Source organism: Corvus cornix, chromosome 2, assembly GCF_000738735.6.
Source record: "Corvus cornix cornix isolate S_Up_H32 chromosome 2, ASM73873v5, whole genome shotgun sequence".
NCBI classification, from domain to species: domain Eukaryota; kingdom Metazoa; phylum Chordata; class Aves; order Passeriformes; family Corvidae; genus Corvus; species Corvus cornix.
The window spans coordinates 105,415,067-105,431,348 of NC_046333.1; the positions used below are offsets into that span (position 1 = coordinate 105,415,067).

The 16,282-nt window shown below is 51.0% G+C and overlaps 1 protein-coding gene and 1 long non-coding RNA gene across 4 annotated transcripts; one reads left to right on the forward strand and one right to left on the reverse strand.

Annotated features, from left to right (window-relative positions):
* Positions 1-7,570: 7,570 nt before the first annotated feature.
* ADCYAP1 (adenylate cyclase activating polypeptide 1) lies at positions 7,571-13,144 on the reverse strand. 3 transcript variants are annotated; one of them, XM_039549880.1, is made up of 5 exons: positions 12,863-13,144; positions 11,432-11,539; positions 9,389-9,523; positions 8,804-8,899; positions 7,571-7,972 (listed from the first exon to the last, which is right to left on the reverse strand). In XM_039549880.1, the coding sequence occupies exons 2-5, from the start codon at positions 11,530-11,532 to the stop codon at positions 7,786-7,788; spliced, it is 519 nt and encodes a 172-aa protein (XP_039405814.1). In that variant the 5' UTR covers positions 11,533-11,539; positions 12,863-13,144; the 3' UTR covers positions 7,571-7,785. The 3 variants fall into 3 exon arrangements, with proteins under 3 accessions (XP_039405814.1, XP_039405815.1, XP_039405813.1); XM_039549881.1 differs by lacking the exon at positions 12,863-13,144 and adding an exon at positions 12,035-12,703; XM_039549879.1 differs by lacking the exon at positions 12,863-13,144 and adding an exon at positions 11,877-12,702.
* On the forward strand, positions 8,906-11,603 carry LOC120409759. The gene is made up of 2 exons (XR_005601545.1): positions 8,906-9,178; positions 10,263-11,603. It is a non-coding gene; the product is annotated as an uncharacterized LOC120409759 (long non-coding RNA).
* Positions 13,145-16,282: the final 3,138 nt, after the last annotated feature.

Consider the following 16,282-nt stretch of genomic DNA (forward strand, 5'->3'; position numbering starts at 1 on the left):
GTTGTCACAATTTTTAAGAACGAGAAGGATGACTCCAGAAACTACAGGCCTGTCAGTCTCACTTTAGTGCCCTGTAAAGTTATGGAAAAGGTTATTCTGGAATGTATGGAAAAACACCTGGAGGACAGCACAATCATCAGTCATAGCCAGCACGGCTTCACGAGGGGAAAGTCCTGCTTGTCAAATCTGACTTCCTTCTATGACGGGGTAACCCACCAAGCTGATCTAGGGAAGCCAGTAGATGTAATGTTTTTGGACCTCAGCAAAGATTTTTATATTGTCTGACACAGTATCCTTCTAGATAAAATGTCCAGCGCACAATTGGATAACAATGTTATGTGATGGGTGAGTAACTGGTTCACAGGTTGGGCACAAAGGGTTACAGTGACTGGAGTGACATCAGACTGGCGACCTGTCACTAGTGGAGTTCTGCAGGGCTCCATCCTCAGCCCCGTGCTCTTCAACATCTTCATAAATTACTTGGAAGCGGGACTGGAAGAAATACTAAGTTTGCCAATGCCACTAAACTGGGAGGAGTTGTTGACTCCATTGAAGGCAGGGAGGCCCTGCAGAGAGACATCAGCAAATTAGAGACATGGGGAATCACCAGCCATGTGAAGTTTAACAAGAGAAAGTGCCAGATTCTGCACCTGGGGTGGGCAACCCTGGTTGCGTGTATAGACGGTGAATGAGATGCTGGAAAGCAGTGCTGAGGAAAGGGACCTGGGGCTCCTGGTCGATGGCAAGTTGAATCTGAGTCAGCAGTGCCCTGCCAGCCAGGAAGGCCAAGTGTGTCCTGGGGGACATCAGGCACAGCATCACCAGCTGGGCGAGGGAGGAGATTGTCCCGCTCTGCTCTGCACTGGGGTGGCCTCACCTCGGGTCCTGGGGGCAGTTTTGGGCACTACAAGATAAAACTAACATTAAGCTTTTAGAAAGTGTCCAAAAGAGGGCCACAAGGATGGTGAAGGATTTGGAGGAAAAGCCATAAAAGGAGTAGCTTAGGTCACTTTGCTTGTCTAGCCTGGAGAGGAGGAGGCTGAGGAGAGACCTCTTTGCAGTCTTTAATATCCTTATTAGGGGAAGTGGAGGGGCAGGTATTGATCTCTTTTCTCTGGTGACCAGTTTCAAGACACAAGGAAATGATACGGAGCTGAGTCAGGGGAGATTTAGGTTGGATATCAAGAAAAGGTTCTTTACTTAGAGTGGTCAGGCACTAGAACAGGTTCCCCCGGGAAGTGGTCACAGCACCAAACCTGAGAGAGTTCAAGAAGTGTTTGGACAATGCTCTCAGGCACATAGTGTGATTTTTGGGGTGTCCTGCACAAGGCCAGGAGTTGGACTCGATGATCCTGATGGGTCCCTTCCAACACAGTATATTCTATGATTCCATGGTTCTATGATACCCTGATACTGAGGCACTGGACGACACCAGAGAAGAACCAGAAGTGGCTGTCATTTTTCTGTCCCACTCCTCTATTTCATACTACCGTGAATCTCCAAGAAGTTCTTTTTGACGTGGAATGTCTGAAATTCATCTCAGAGCCTGAAGAGAAAGAAATATTCTTGCTGTGGTCCTCATAAAGGTATTATGCTGTTTCAGAGAACAATACCTCTATCTCTTGTAGATATTTCATTATTGAAGTTTCAAAGCAAATACTATTGCATAAATTGTAAACGTAGTTTACACTGCTTGTAAACTGTCATATTTCTGGTGCTCAAATATCCTTGTTCAAAACTAAATTCCATTTTTACATTTGGATAAATCTTATCAGCAGACAGGTAACTAATTATTTCAAAAGATGAATTAGGTTTTACACTTACTCTGCCTTAGCAGTTCCACCGCATTACCATGAATGCATCATGAAAGTAGTTCATTCTGTGTATTCCAGGTGAGTAACTGAGCCATGGTTGTAGCAAAAAGCACTTCCAGATGTTCCACATAGGTTTAGAGCGAATGGGACTTCAGCTATGCCGGTATGGGATTGCCTCTAGGAACTCAAGCTCAAAGGGAGATCTGGCCAGGAACCTGCTATGAGTCACTCTGACTTGCTCTGTCCCAGGATTTGCACTTACAACTGGGTCAAATCCTTATCTGGAACAGTTATACAAATCTGCACTGCAGCGGGATTGAGCCCATGTACCACAATGCACAAATACACAAGCAGCATTGCTGGAAAAGTCTACTTTATGTAGAAATGGGCACCAGGTGGCAGCTGAGATGACACAGAATGGTCTTTGTGCAAAAAAAAAAATGAATGTTTTCCAAAGTAGTAGCTCAGTAAGGTAAAATATCTGGGGGAAAAAAAGGCTTTAATACAACATAAAATAATAGTACAAAATAGGAATCAAGAACCATGGTGTCACTCCCAGGCCATGGCTTCTGTGCATGTGAAGTAATCATCTGGAAAAGATGCTAGTTGTGCAAGAGGATTATGAACATGTTGTGATCTCACAGCATGACAAAATGGCCAAGAGAGCAAATGCAACCCTTGTTAACAATGACCAGCATCTGAAGAAAAAGAAGGATTCCAAGAAGAAGGTACTACTTTTTGCCACATCTTCAAGGTGGTCGTTGCTAGGTATAGTAACCATTTCTAGTCTCAACACTTTAGCAAGGATGTTAAAAAATACAAATGGTTCAGAAATAGTGCCACCTGAGGAAAATCTCCCTTGTGCTGAGCACTTAACAATCAACCTCGCTACCTCAAAGAAAGGGCACAGAGAAGAGTAAATCACTGCCTAAGACTACCTATGCGGAGAGGGAAATCTACAGGCATTAGAGATTCTTCAGCAGGCTACAAATCTCTTGGACTCAAAAATGAGACAAACTGAGACAGAGAACAGAGTGCTAAACTGCCACATTTGGAACAACTTATCCAGTAAATTTGCCATCCCTGCTAGCCTTGCAATCAATACAGAATAGCTCACTCAGAAATGAAATGTTGAATGAAAGAAATCCATGAAATCCTATGCCCTGTATTAACTAAAACAGAGTGGATGATCGTAAGAGTCCATTTGGGTCTTAAAAATCCATGAGTGTAGTTCAGAGGACATGTACTCCTAGAGGGTAAGTATGAGGTCCTTATATTTTTCAGGAGGAGTTTTCCCTGAAGGTTTTGCCTGAAGAAATACTAAATTATTTACCCTATAACTGAAAAGTAAGCTGCATAGATATGAAGTAACAAGCCCCCAAAAGATAAAATTTCCTCCTGTTTTCCTATTTTCCTTAATTCTAGGTGAAAACGTATACAGACAATAGACAAACTGTGTATTTAGAAGAAGACTGAAAGGTTCTGAAGGTTTGTGGAGAGCATGTCAGCACCGCCACAAGCAAATCTTGTACAAGGGAGATACTGGGTTTATAACAGGGCTCTATAGGAATTGGCTTTTCTGGTTTTGATGACCTAAGTAGCTCTGTGACAGATGTGGTGTTGCACCACATTTCCAAGGGGTGGAATCCATAGCAGCCTCTTTTACTAGCTAACTGGATTTTATCACTTTGACTGAATGTCAGGAGGTTTTTACAATGTGAGGCTCCAAAACCATGTCGTGCCTAGTCAGTGTTGTTTCCTCAGCCAGCTTTATCCATTTCTGCTCCTAGTTGTACAGCAGCATACAGAACTCCAGAAATCCCCACCAAACTCATACTGTAAGACTTGGTATTGCACATTTTCCAAGAGTATCATTTAAGATGGCACTTTAAATCACTGGGAACCGAGCTGAGCTTTTCCATGAAATTGTATTTGATTTGGTAAAGAGGAATTTCAGTAGAGTGAGGCTAGGACTATCTCTGTGTGATTTACAGCAGAATTTCCATCTTTTACAGATCTTCAACACATACCAGGACTTGATGAAGACCTTATTTTCAGGTGGGCCAATCCTAAATTTCACCTTCTAGTTACCAATAACAAGAAGGTATTCAGCTTGGATGTCTTAATCACATTTTCAGTTTTGATGGGCAGGAAAAGTAGTGTAGTTATATGTGTGAGCCCTGAATAAGCTTAAGAGTAGGTGTTTGCTGCATGCTGTCCTTGGGAAACAGTGGCTGGATTTTGTTATGTTGTAAGTCTGGGAAATCACTGACATCTCTCCCTCCCCTCAACAGGTATGTTTTGGTGAGCATGGGGGGCTGGCCTCTGACCTGGTCTGCGTTTAATCGCGTGTGGGGTTGGCCTCTGACCTGGTCTGCATTTAATCAGCACTTTTATCTCACTTTGTAGTAACGCCTAGCATGTACCACTGGCATCACCAGCCAAGTTATCTCAGTGTTTTTCAGTTAGACAGTAAAATACTGTTGTTGAAACCAGTTTAGAAGGTGAATTCATGGCAGAGAGGATATGACCAGCTGTCTCAAATCCCAGACTTAGAGTTTTGAAAAATAAACTGCTAGAAAATTGTCATTTAATTCCTGTGCTTTGTTTTTTAATTGTATGATCTTAGAAAGAAATAGAGTTTAGTTCAAACTAAATTGCTGTTACTTTTCAACATACTTGAGTAAAGTCCCAGAGCTACAATAAAAATAATTAACATAAGCAGCTATTGCTAAGCTAAAGTGAAGATTTAAGTTTGGGTATCCTGACCTCCACATTTGCCAACAAATTACCCTGTGCTTTTTTGCTGTGGCCGCCTACCACCCTGTAAAACTTAAGGAACTCTTGGTCATGTCACAGTACAATTTTTTAGGATAGCTAGTGCATCTTTAATCCGAACAAAGATGCTGCCATTGCCCAAGGCGGGTGACACTTGGAAGCACATTACTGCATACAGAATGCTCATTAAAAGTGGATTAGGAGATCTCATCAAACATACCAATTCCTCTTGAAATAAACGGCTTCTAAGCACAGAAATTGTTAGAGGAATGGATCATATGCACCGACTAGTTTGGTTTGCATATTTAGAGAGTGTTTTGAGCTTGTTGTGTGTGGGACTGGGCTCTTTACTCTGGCAGTTCTGTTCAGTTTACTCGAACAGAGTAGTAACCATCGGTAAAAAACATTAGAGGTGATGAAATGCGGAGACTCAATAAAAAGATATCCCAGACATGAAACACTGCAGAAGAACACTGCTTAATAATGAACTAATTAAAAAAAACAAATTAAATGAAATGCAGCTTTCACTGTTAGGTTCTAGATTTCTCTCCCCCAAACATTAGACGAAATTGCATTGGTTACAAAAATTTATTAATACAAATTTTACACACTTTATATAACAGTTATCAAAGTCCTAGTTATAGATATCATGTGTGTAATAATACTTTGTTTAAGTTCTTTTTATATTCATTTGCACACAAAATAAGATCTCCAAGACTAACATCTACCTACTATGACTGTATCTCAAATCTGCTCAAATTTTGGTAAGGCTGTTGGCGTTTCTAAAAAAAAGAACTCGTACAACGGATAATAACCTAGGTGATCACTTCATAATGCTTGCGACTAGCCAGTGAACTCTAACTGATAAGGTCATAAACAAAACGTCAAGAGAGCCCTATGTCATTATACCACAGCCGACACAAACACAGCGCACTCTGCCCATGGCCAAAGAACAGAAGGACGACTAAAACGCAAGCCGATGTGTTGCAGCATCGTAGGGCCACTAAATAGCCATCCGTGAACTCGTGGCGATTTACAAGGTGAAGAGAAGGCACGAAAGCTGCACACTGCGCCCCGCGTCCCTGCGCCCCGGGAGCGCGCTCGGGCGGGCCGGCAGCGCGGGCGGGGCGGCCGGGGCAGCGCGGGCGGGCGGTGCCGGCAGTGCGGGCAGCCCGGACAGCCCGGACAGCCCGGACAGCCCGGACAGCCCGGACAGGCAGTGCCGGCAACGCCTGCCCGCCCCCACGGGCTCTGCCCGGCCCGCTCCGCTCCTCCCGGCCGGGGAGGGAAGGTTTTACCCGCGAGGGCTTGTTGGGGGGTTGGGGGGTTGCTTTCCGACGTCTTGAATGCGGGGCTCGTTTTGTGTCTTTGGAAAGACTCCTGTAAGGTTTGTGTGGTGAGCTGGAAGGAAGCGGGTACCTACGTGTCCTCCTTCGCTCCCGGCCCGGGCGGGGGACGGAACCAGCCCCCGGGCAGACGGTAAGATAGGAGTCCGTACATAGAGAGATGAGGTGAAAATGGTTTATCTCGTTAGAAACCGGACCACAGGTGAACACTACACATTCTTTTATGACAAAAGTTTGTTTTATGAAATAAATTTTACTAAGCAATAAGCCAGAATGTAGAAAAATACATTTTACCTCCAAACTCAATAAACAAGGAACAAAAACTTTCGTAGTAGTGCATAATTCTTTAGTGGTAGCTACAACAGGGGTTCCTAAACTTGTACAATAAGAGCTTGCATAAAACAGAACAAAGGAGTGAGAGAGCGTTCACAATCTTTTTTTTTTTTTTTTCCCCAAAAAGAACATAACCCAAAAGGGTGACTCAGGTGGGTTAAACAGCGCTCGGAAAAGTTCGAAGAGAGGATGAGAGGCGGGAGGTCCTACAAGAAAAAGCAATCAAAGAAAAGAGCAACTCCGACCGAAAAATGCAAAGGCGAGAGCCCTGCTCATTATTACACATGATGAGAAGCATGGACAGCACTGGAGAGTAACACACTGTACTTTGCATCCAGGTCCAGTACCGAGCTGCCCGGGGCAGTTGGGTAGCGGATCGGAGGTGGGATCGCCTCGTCTTACCTCGACCCTGCGGCACCGGCTCCGGTACCGGCTCCGGCCCCGGGGCGCGCCGGCAGCCACCCCCGCTCACTTCCCCACTCTTTCCAAACGGATCCTGTCTCTGCTTTGGCTTTGTTCTGCAACTCTGCCCAGCCAGCCAGAAGAGCAGTGCACGGGGCTTAGTACTTACTACCCTTGCTGCTGGTTCGGGATTTGGGGGTTGGGGTTTTGAGTTTGGCTTTTTTTGGTTTTATTTTGATTTTTTTTTTGTTGTTATTGTTATTTTAGTTTTGGTTTTTTAACTATTTCTCCCTCCAATAGGCAACAGAGATTCACAATTTGGATCGAGCTGTTGTTTTCACAAGATAATTATCCTCTAAGCTCACTGTTTGAGGATTCACTAATAGAGATACAACTGGAATCAAAGAAAGCAGGAGAGAAAAAAAATAATCGAAATCTAGAAGAAAGGGGACGCTGCCCCTTCAGAGATGCTAGTGGCAAAGGAGCCTGCCTTGAGACTCACCAGGGGAAGAATCTGCTTCACCAATTCTCCCAAATCAATTTCCTCATAATCCCCCTGGGAGCAGGTCATCCTTCTCTATGTACAGTAGCAAATGGTGAAAATTAATGTCTTTGACCCTGTCGTGGATAAAAATACTATCCTTTTAATTTCTGTTACAAAAATAGGAGTAATATTCAAAACAATGATTGTCTTTTTTTTCTATTTATTTTATATAAAAACATAAACAGCTCAGGCGAATTCTTGTTCTTGTGCAGGCTTTTCATGAAGAATTGTTCTTTACTATTCTTAGTAGTATTTATATATATATATTTATATATTATATATAACTTAATGATTGGTCCACAAAGTAGATCTGTGCGTTTCTCTAGTGCTTTTTGTACAAAAGAAAAACAATATTATTATCAAAATATTCATTTAATGGCTTTACTTCATACATAAATACATGTTTAGATAACACAGGAGCGGTGATTGTTCAGTCAGTTTGGAAATGACTTTTGTTTTTGTTTAGATTTTGTTGTTGTTATTGGGTTTATCTCTCTCTCTCTCTCTCTCTCTCTCTCTCTCTCTCTTAGGACTTTGTATACACAGGAGTGGCTGGTTACTCACATCGCTACAAATACGCTACTCGGCGTCCTTTGTTTTTAACTCTTTGTTTATACCTTTTCCCCAGGACTGCTGCTAAGTATTTCTTGACAGCCATTTGTTTCCGGTAGCGGCTGTAGCTGTCCGTGAAGATGCCGTCTATGTGCCGCTTGGTCAGCGGTTCCGCATCGTCCCCCAGGCCGCCGCTGGCACCGCTGCAAGCACCGAGAAGCACAGCTGCATCAGGCGGGGCCGCTCCGCCCCCCTCCGCGCCCCTCCGCACCGCCCCCTGCCCTGCGCAGCCCCGCGCCGGCCTCTGCCCCCGGCGCAACACGTTGCGCGGAAGATGCGCGGGCAGACAAAGGCCGCGCCGAAACCCGCTCCCGACGCGGTGCGCGCAAGCGGCGGCGGAGGGAGAGACAACATCTCCCCGCCATGAATTATTCATTGCGGCCGGGAAAGCTGCTCTCCCTGGGGCTTCATTAACGTGTTACCTTCTGCCGAAGGGCAGCGGGTGGCACCGGGCTCGCCCCTGCCCCGCCGGCGGCGGAGAGCCCCGGGGAGCCCCGCCCGGCGGCTGGGGGTGCGCAGGGGCTGCAACCGAGCCGCCAAGGCTGCAGCTGAGCCCTCGATCATCGCTCTCCATAAGCTGCTCCCCCCGGCAAACCGTAAGGGCTGCCCAACTTCTAAATTTTAAATCGGTTGATTATAAAAATTTATAGACATATAGATATAGATATATAGATATATAGACATGAATATATATATATATATATACATGCATGTGTGTATATCTTTATGCCCGGCTGTAGTAACCCAACCAAACCTCCGCGCACACCCGCGCTGACAACCAGGGTCACGCTGCGCCGGGAGCAGCCATGGGAGGCTGATGCCTGGGGAGCCGGACTCCACCAGACTCATCGAGGGCGCAACACATTCCCGACCCCGCCGGGGCAGCTTTGTTCCCCCCAGCCGCGGCCCTTCCAGTGTCTCCGCTCCAGTAGTACCAACGCCCACCGCGGAAAAGAACAAGCAGAGAGCCTTACCCGACCCGCTTGGCCATCAGGGAGTGTAGATATTTCCTGGCGGATAACTGGCCCAGGAGTTTCCTGTAGGCTTTGTTGAAGATCCCATCGGCGTGCCTGGGCAGAGGGAAGAGCCCGCGGGTGAGCGGCGAGGCCCGGGAGCCGGCTGCGGCAGGTTGCGGGAGCCCGGGCGGTAGCGGTGACCATTCCCCTCCGCCGGCGAGCGGAGGGCGGCATCTCCCCGCGTCCCCCGGGACCCCTCGTCCCCACCCAGATCCCTCCCCGCCGCGCCCGCTCGGTTCCGCGCCGGCTGGGCATTTCTGCTCCGTTTGCGGGAGCATCGCTAGCCCTCCCCGGCGCGGGCGGCTCCCCGCTCCCTCCCCCGCGCTGCTGGAGGTAAGGAGGCTTTTCCATTTCTTCTGAGCTTTACGCTGGGCACCGGGACCTGGGCAGTATTGTCGTTTGTTTGGGCTCGGGATTTTTATTTTGATGTTGTTGCTCTTTGCTTGTTAGGTATCATTATTATTTTTCCCCCAATCGGTTCTGCCAGACCCGTTTTTCTCCCTACTCCAAATTCACGCCTGATACCCCGCGAGTTGCAGTCACCTCTTTTCCGGTGGGTAATACAAGGTGTACATCTCGCCGATCATGGAGGACGGATTCGCTATACCGAGGGGCTCGTGGTCGTACGCGAAGTCCTGCAGGGTGTTCCCGTCCTCGTCGTAGACTTCATCCTCCAGCCTGGCAACGAGAGCAGCAAGGAGAAGGAGTCAGCCGGGCTCCGTGGGGCGCTCCGCTCCACTCCCCGCTGCCGGCTTCCGGCTGCCTCAGTGGCCACCCCTCGGCGGAGCCGACCCGGGAGACCCGGGAGCCCCGTCCGACTGCCCCCATCCCCTCCCTACACCCGCCCGCTCCCCATCCCCGCCCTCTCCTCTGCGGGGCAGGACCGCGGAGGAGGGAACACACCCTCCGTCAGACGTGCTCCAAGAAACCCCCCAAACATGCCCCCCCCCTCCCCCCGCCCTCTGCGACCCACGCCCCGGCCCGAGAAACATCCCCTCTCTGCCACAGCCATGGCTGGTGCTTCCCGAGCGGAGCGCACGCCCAGGCGCGCAGGCTGCCGCGCTGACACGCGTTTGTGTGCCAGGGGCTGGGCGGGAGCCGAGCAGCCTCCGCGGCGGAGACGGGGCGGTGAGCGGCAGCCCCGCCGCCGGGGCCGGGGACCGCGCCCCGCTCCTCCCCGCAGCGCCCTCCGGGACGGGGGGGCTTCGCCTGTTGTTTTTCGTTGAACGGTGCCTCTGCCCTTTGAGATCTCGCCAGTTTTGTGTGTGTCCCAGCCCCCCCAGCCCCCGCTCTCTGCCTCCCTCTCTGCAGTACGATGTAGGTCATTGCACGTTACAGGCAGCTATTTTTGTCTGTGAGCTTTAGCGGAGGTATTAATAATAGATGCCGCTAAAGTGTTTCACTCCTGCTAATTCAGGCGCTTGAATGAAGAAAGCCAGCTTGCTGCCGGCTAATGGCCCCTCAGGCCACTGAGCCCGCTGCCCCCTAGTCGCACTGCCCAGGAAGATGACGGGGGCTGCTCCGAGCCAGCTTCGACAGGCTCCCGGTTACTGTAAGGACACCTCGGAGCCCCAAAAAGGACACCCACGTCGGACAACCTTGCGCGCCCGGCATCTCTCCCCCTCCCCCCACCCATCTGCGCTCACCGCACGGCAGTGTCCCCCGCAGAGCACCCCGGAACAGAGCCAAGAGCCGGTGGAGCAGGACGACAGCACCGAGTCCAAAACTCCCCCCAAGCCAAGCAACACCGGTCGCCCGAGCAGGCGACAAGCAGAGTGAGAACAGGCTACCATCGGCCGTCCCGGAACAGGTGCCCTGAGCCCCCAGCCGCAGCCCAGCGTAGGAAACTCCTTTGTGCTGGTGCTCCTGGGTGTCCCCCACTTCTGCCCCAAACACAGCGGGGTTCAAACGCTCACTGTGGGACAGCGCAGGCATCAGTCTGTGCTGCAGCCCAGCGAGAACACTCCGAACACAGAAAACTAAACAACCTTGTGCCAGGCCCTTCTCTCTTGGGAAGGGCTGTCATACACAAACAGGTTAACAGGGGAAGAGACTGGATCCCCACCAGTTCCAATGCCGCTACACGAACCATGACAGCTCCCACATGCTTGCAGACAACGGCGCACCCGTCCCCGCGCCCCGCTCCCCCTGAGCCGGACAGGCAATGCTCGGCGCTCACCCTGGGCGAGCTGCGGGCAACCGGAGGCTGCCAAGGGCCCCGCAGGACAGGGGGCAGGCGGGGGAGGAGCTTTGGGCCCCGTCGACATGCAGCCGGGACCTCGGCCCGCTCCCGCCAACACGCAGAAGAGCAGGTCCCCCACTCCCGGGGAAAAGAGGCCGTGGGTCACAGTACCGGGGTACCGAGGAGCGGACCTGGGGGGTGCCAGTGCTGCAGGCGGAGGGGGTCCCATGCTGCGGTGGAAGGGGTGGGCACATAGCCCAAGCGGAGGGGATTTCCTTTGATGACTCCCCTCCACATCCCCTTTCATTTTCCTCCCCAGTAAGATTCCGCTGCCCTTAGCTAAGCTGGGGCAGCAGGGGGCTGGAGTGGTCCCGGCGGAGCTCCCGGACGGGGGACAGACCTACCTGAGCGCCGGGTACTGAAGTCCGGCCGCAGGTGAGCAGTAGACACTGCAGTGCATTATTATGCCATAGACCAGGAGTGCTAAGATCGCTTTGCTACACATTGCCACTCTGTGCGGGAGGGAAAGGAAACTGCTGTCAAAAAAAAAAAAAAAAGGAAAAAACCCCCCAAAAACAAACAAACAAGAATATTTCACGAACAAAAACCCAAACAAACCGCCCCACGGCTCACCAACCCCCTGCCGGAAAAGGAGGCAGGCAGCGCGGCCCCGGGGGACAAGCGCCCTGGGCAGCCGGGTGCCGGCGCGGAGCGGCACGGAGCAGAGCGGTGCCCGGCGCAAAGAGCTGCGGCCGCCGCCCGCCCCGTCGGTGCCCGCCTGCCCGCCCGCCCGCCCGCTCGCCCCGGGACCGCTGCGGGAAGGCCCGGCGAGCCACCTCGTGTCCTTACCATTAAACTCTAGACACCCGGCACTGAGAGCGTTTGGCTGCGAAACTAAAACGGCAGGTCTTGGGGGAAAAAAAATAAAGACCCAAAATAGGGAGGGGGAGAAATCGAGCTCTCTCCCAAGTTGCGTCCAAAAGGAGTTAAAACCCTCGTGACATCACCTCTCCGATGGGCGAAGGACCCGCAGGATGCAGAAGATGCAGAAGCGACAGCAGTTAGTTGTTTGCTGGTTTTAGGGCAATCCACTCCAAAAAGAAAAAGAAAGGAGGGGGGGAAAAAAAGATAAAGAAAAAAAGTTTGCAGGTAGCAGCACAGATCTGGAGTGGAGTCTACAAGGGAATGGAGAAGGAGGGATGGAGCGAGATGTCGCTGGAGAACGGAGCGCTAGGGAAGAGGGAAGAGAGCGAGCGAGCCCGGGAGGGAGCGGAGGCGGGAGCCGCGGGCTTGCTGCGTGCGATGTTGTCTTCCCCAGATCTCTCCCCTCACTGAGCGCCTTCAGCCTTCTTCTCTTCTTTTCCTGCTCGGTGGCTCCAAACTTGACCAGCCTTCCGCAGCCTTCCGTCTGATACGCAATTAGCAAGTAAATCTTTGCAAACACCCCGCTTCAGCAAGAGCCCTCTTCGTAAACATTTGCCTGCTTGTTACCTTAGAGGACGGGCAATATTGTTTGTTGCCCCCGTAGCGGTGTCCGGATTTTTATTCATGAATCAAATGCCTTTTTTTTTTTTTCCTCAGTCACGTAATAATCGGGTATCAGAAAAGACGTCACCACCCCAATTCCTCAAGGAACACAGTTCTGTGTCGTCCTCAAAGATGAGCTTATCAGGAGTCATAAAGCTTCTTCATAAACACCAACTCACACTTCCCCCCCCAAAAAAAAAAAAAAAAAAAAAAGAAAAATAGAAAAAGAAAACCTAACAACCAAACAAACACGCAGAAACCCCCCACCGCACAAACATAAAAGGATGTTCGCCACGGTAAAGTTTTACCTGACGTGGGAAGGGAAGCGGAGGAGAGCAGTTAGGGGTGGGGTGGGGGTCCCCGGGCTTGTTGGACTCTCCCACGTCTTTGCTGCCTGTCTTTCCGCGGGGCCAGCTCACCCCCCACGCAGCCCGGGGCCGCCGCTGGGCGCAGGCCCCCTCGGAGCCACCCGGCTCTGAGACCGCAGGCGGAGCAGCCCCGGGGCGGAAGCCCCCACTTCCGCGGAGATTTGAGAATCTAAGTGCCTTTTTTTTTTTCTTCCGAAGCCCCCTCTTGTTGGGGTCCCTCCCCCGCCGTGTAGCCCTGGGAGAGGGGCCCTGAGGGCACAGACACGGGGCTTCCCTGTCCCTGCTCAGCCTCGTTCCCATTGGTTGGTTTGTGTTCCCTGCGCGGGCAGAAGGACCCTTGGGCCGGGGACTGGAACAGTTCCTCGGCAGAGCCCCGGCCATGCGGCTGGAGAAATAAACATCTCTGAAACATCTAGCAAGAATCTGTCTGTCCATATGTATTTCCTTTCCACGGGACTCCTGGTTTGACATATGCATGTTGCAGTATCCCCACTGCAACGTAATGGTGGAGAATTGTGAGCAGAACGATCCCCGATCCCTAAGCGACTGATTTGTGTGAGTAAACCCTGGAAACTTTGGATTCCTCTTCTTGGTTTTGCTTTGCTATTCCATATCTAAACCATGGAGGAACCGTGGGAAGACTCTTGGCTCTCAGAGCCGCATATGGACATTTATCTTAAAATGATTCTTGAACAACGATTTGTAAATTTTAGCTTGATTCAAGCTCATAAAGAACTGAAACACTTCCTGGCATGGTTGTTTAAGAACTTTTTCTATGTTTCTTGGGATTTAATTCTTACCAAGGGCTTTTGGAAAACCGTTTGGACACAGTTAATATTGGAGTCAAAATATATACCGATGGAAGAATATTTTCGTGAATATTATTTAATTACCGAGACTGTTGAGCAATGTCAGCTGTGTCTTGGCGAAGGGAAGCCTGGCGCAGGGACCGTGCGGCCCAGGCCACGTGCACCGAGCGCTCTGCGAGCAGCGGCGAGGCAGTTCCTGTGCGCGGGCGGAGCCACGCGAGCCGCAGTGTCGGTGGCGGAGCGAGGCGCGGTGCAACCCGCGAGAAGGGCGGCGTGCGGACGGCGGTAGCGGTGGAGCGGAGCCGCGCCCAGCCGAGACGTGCGCTGGAGCAGGGCGCGGGGGAGTCGTCGCTCGGGGGCCCGGCCGAGATGTGGGTGCAGCGCCCGGCAGCGGCAGCGGAGCTGCGACCAGAGGAGGCGACGCACGGAGAACTGAGCGGCACGGCCCGGCCCGGCCCGCACAGCCCCGAACGCGACCCCGGGAAGAGCGCGCAGGCACGAGCAGCCCCGACAATTCCAACACGGGAGCGACCAAAGGAGAGAGCAAAGACGCAGCGAGACAGAAAACAGCAGCCACTAGGAAAAAGGAAAAGATCATAGTAACTAAGATCTTAGGGATAGTAAAATGGTATAATGTTAAGGAAAATTATGGTTTTATAACAAGGTGTGACAACCAGCAAGACATATTCGTGCATAGAACTGCTATTAAAAAGAATAACCCTGAAAAATGCATCCCAAGCTTGGGAGATGGAGAGGTGGTGGAATTCAAAATTATACAAGGTAGAAAACGGTTACAAGCATCGCAGGTCACTGGGCCTGATGGTGTTCCTGTAAAAGGCAGTATATATGCTAAAAATCGTAGTCATGTTAGACAATATCTCCATTGTAAACCCCCCCTACAGTCTCCCTTTCCTAATCCCACCTTTCCCTTTTACCCTATGTCTTATTACCCCCAGTGTATTCCCAATCCGTTTTTTCATCCATGGTTTCCCTCACAAAACCATGCTTTTGCAAATTGTTTCCCCAAAAATCCCTTTCCAATGCCGAGTGGAGGATGAAAAAGGGGAGGGAAGAAGTTAAACCCTCTCCTGCCTCAGTTTCCCCACAAAGCATGCTCAGAGAGTCCTGTCTCCCTTCTGTCAGCCCTAAGATGTTCCACAGAACCTGTTTGGACATTTAAAGACTCAGGAGGGTGGCTTGTTTTGTTTTGAAACTGTTCTTGTTATGTTTATCCAGTTGTTTTCATTCTCCTTTTATTAAAATAAAACGGGTGAGGTGTTGGGGTCCCTCCCCCGCCGTGTAGCCCTGGGAGAGGGGCCCTGAGGGCACAGACACGGGGTTTCCCTGCCCCTGCTCAGCCTCGTTCCCATGGGTTGGTTTGTGTTCCCTGCGCGGGCAGAAGGACCCTTGGGCCGGGGACTGGAACAGTTCCTCGGCAGAGCCCCGGCCATGCGGCTGGAGAAATAAACATCTCTCTGAAACAGCTAGCAAGAATCTGTCTGTCCATATGTATTTCCTTTCCACGGGACTCCTGGTTTGATATATGCGTGTTGCAGGATCCCCACTGCAACACCCTCTTTTATTTTTTTTTTTCTTTTACTTTTTTTTTTTTTTTTTAAGGATTGTTAATATTGTTCCCATTACACAAGGCTCCCCCCGGGGAAACGAGCAGCGCTGTGACCGCTCTGCGTGTATTGAAGCCGCCCGGCGTAGAGGACAAGCCCCACGGCCGCGCAAGGAGGGTCCCACCCGCGGCCGGCGCTGCCCGGCGATGGGGGCGGCGGCTTTTCCCCCCACTCCCCCGGCCCGACCCTCTCGTCTCTCCGCCTCGTGCAGAGACAGATGTGCGGCTCGCAGCGCTTGGCAGAGCGGGAGGGAAGAGCATCGCCATGAGGGAAAAAAAAAAAAAAAAAGTTGATTTGCCGGAGGGACCGGGAAGGAAATCCCTTCTCTGGGGACTTCCCCGCCGCCGGAATAATTTTCCCCCGAAGTGATGCGCCGGGCGCGGGCCACCGGCGGGCTCCCAGCCGCTGCAATTGCTGCTCGTCTCCACACTCCCCTCCCTCCGCGACCGAAAATGTGCCCTTCATTTCCGAGAATTACCCAGAGAAATCCAGGCTGGAAGAGCCATTACTAGACATTTTAATTATTGGGATCATAAGCAGAGCGTTCAGGAAGCAGCAATAATATAGTTCTCCTGTTTCCTATTTGAATGGGTTTGGTGTAACATGCTTGGATGAGTTATTTGAGCCCAAATCGATTTCTCAAAAACAACAAAAAACACACCATACAATTACATTCCTATTACGGTCATTTAAGGTTGCAATATTTTCCGGAGATAAAGGAAATTTGATGTGAATGAATGATTCCCGTAGAAATGGCCAACGACGCGAACCCGGGCAGGGACGCAGGGCTAGGGACGGAGCGGGACACTGTCCCCGTTGTCACTCTGTGCCGGGCGTGTCGGGTCGGGAAGGACCGCCGGCAGGAGAAGGGACGGGGCAGGGCAGGGCGCCCGGCGGGGCCGCTGGGGAAGCGGTCACCCCACCGC

Coding starts and splice junctions, on each gene's coding strand:
- ADCYAP1 (XM_039549880.1), bottom strand. CDS start 11,532: ATGTGTAGCAAAGCGATCTTAGCACTCCTGGTCTATGGCATAATAATG. Junction 9,524..11,431: donor CTTCAGTACCCGGCGCTCAG/GTAGGTCTGTCC, acceptor TCTCGTTGCCAG/GCTGGAGGATGAAGTCTACG. Junction 8,900..9,388: donor TATTACCCACCGGAAAAGAG/GTGACTGCAACT, acceptor CCCTCTGCCCAG/GCACGCCGATGGGATCTTCA.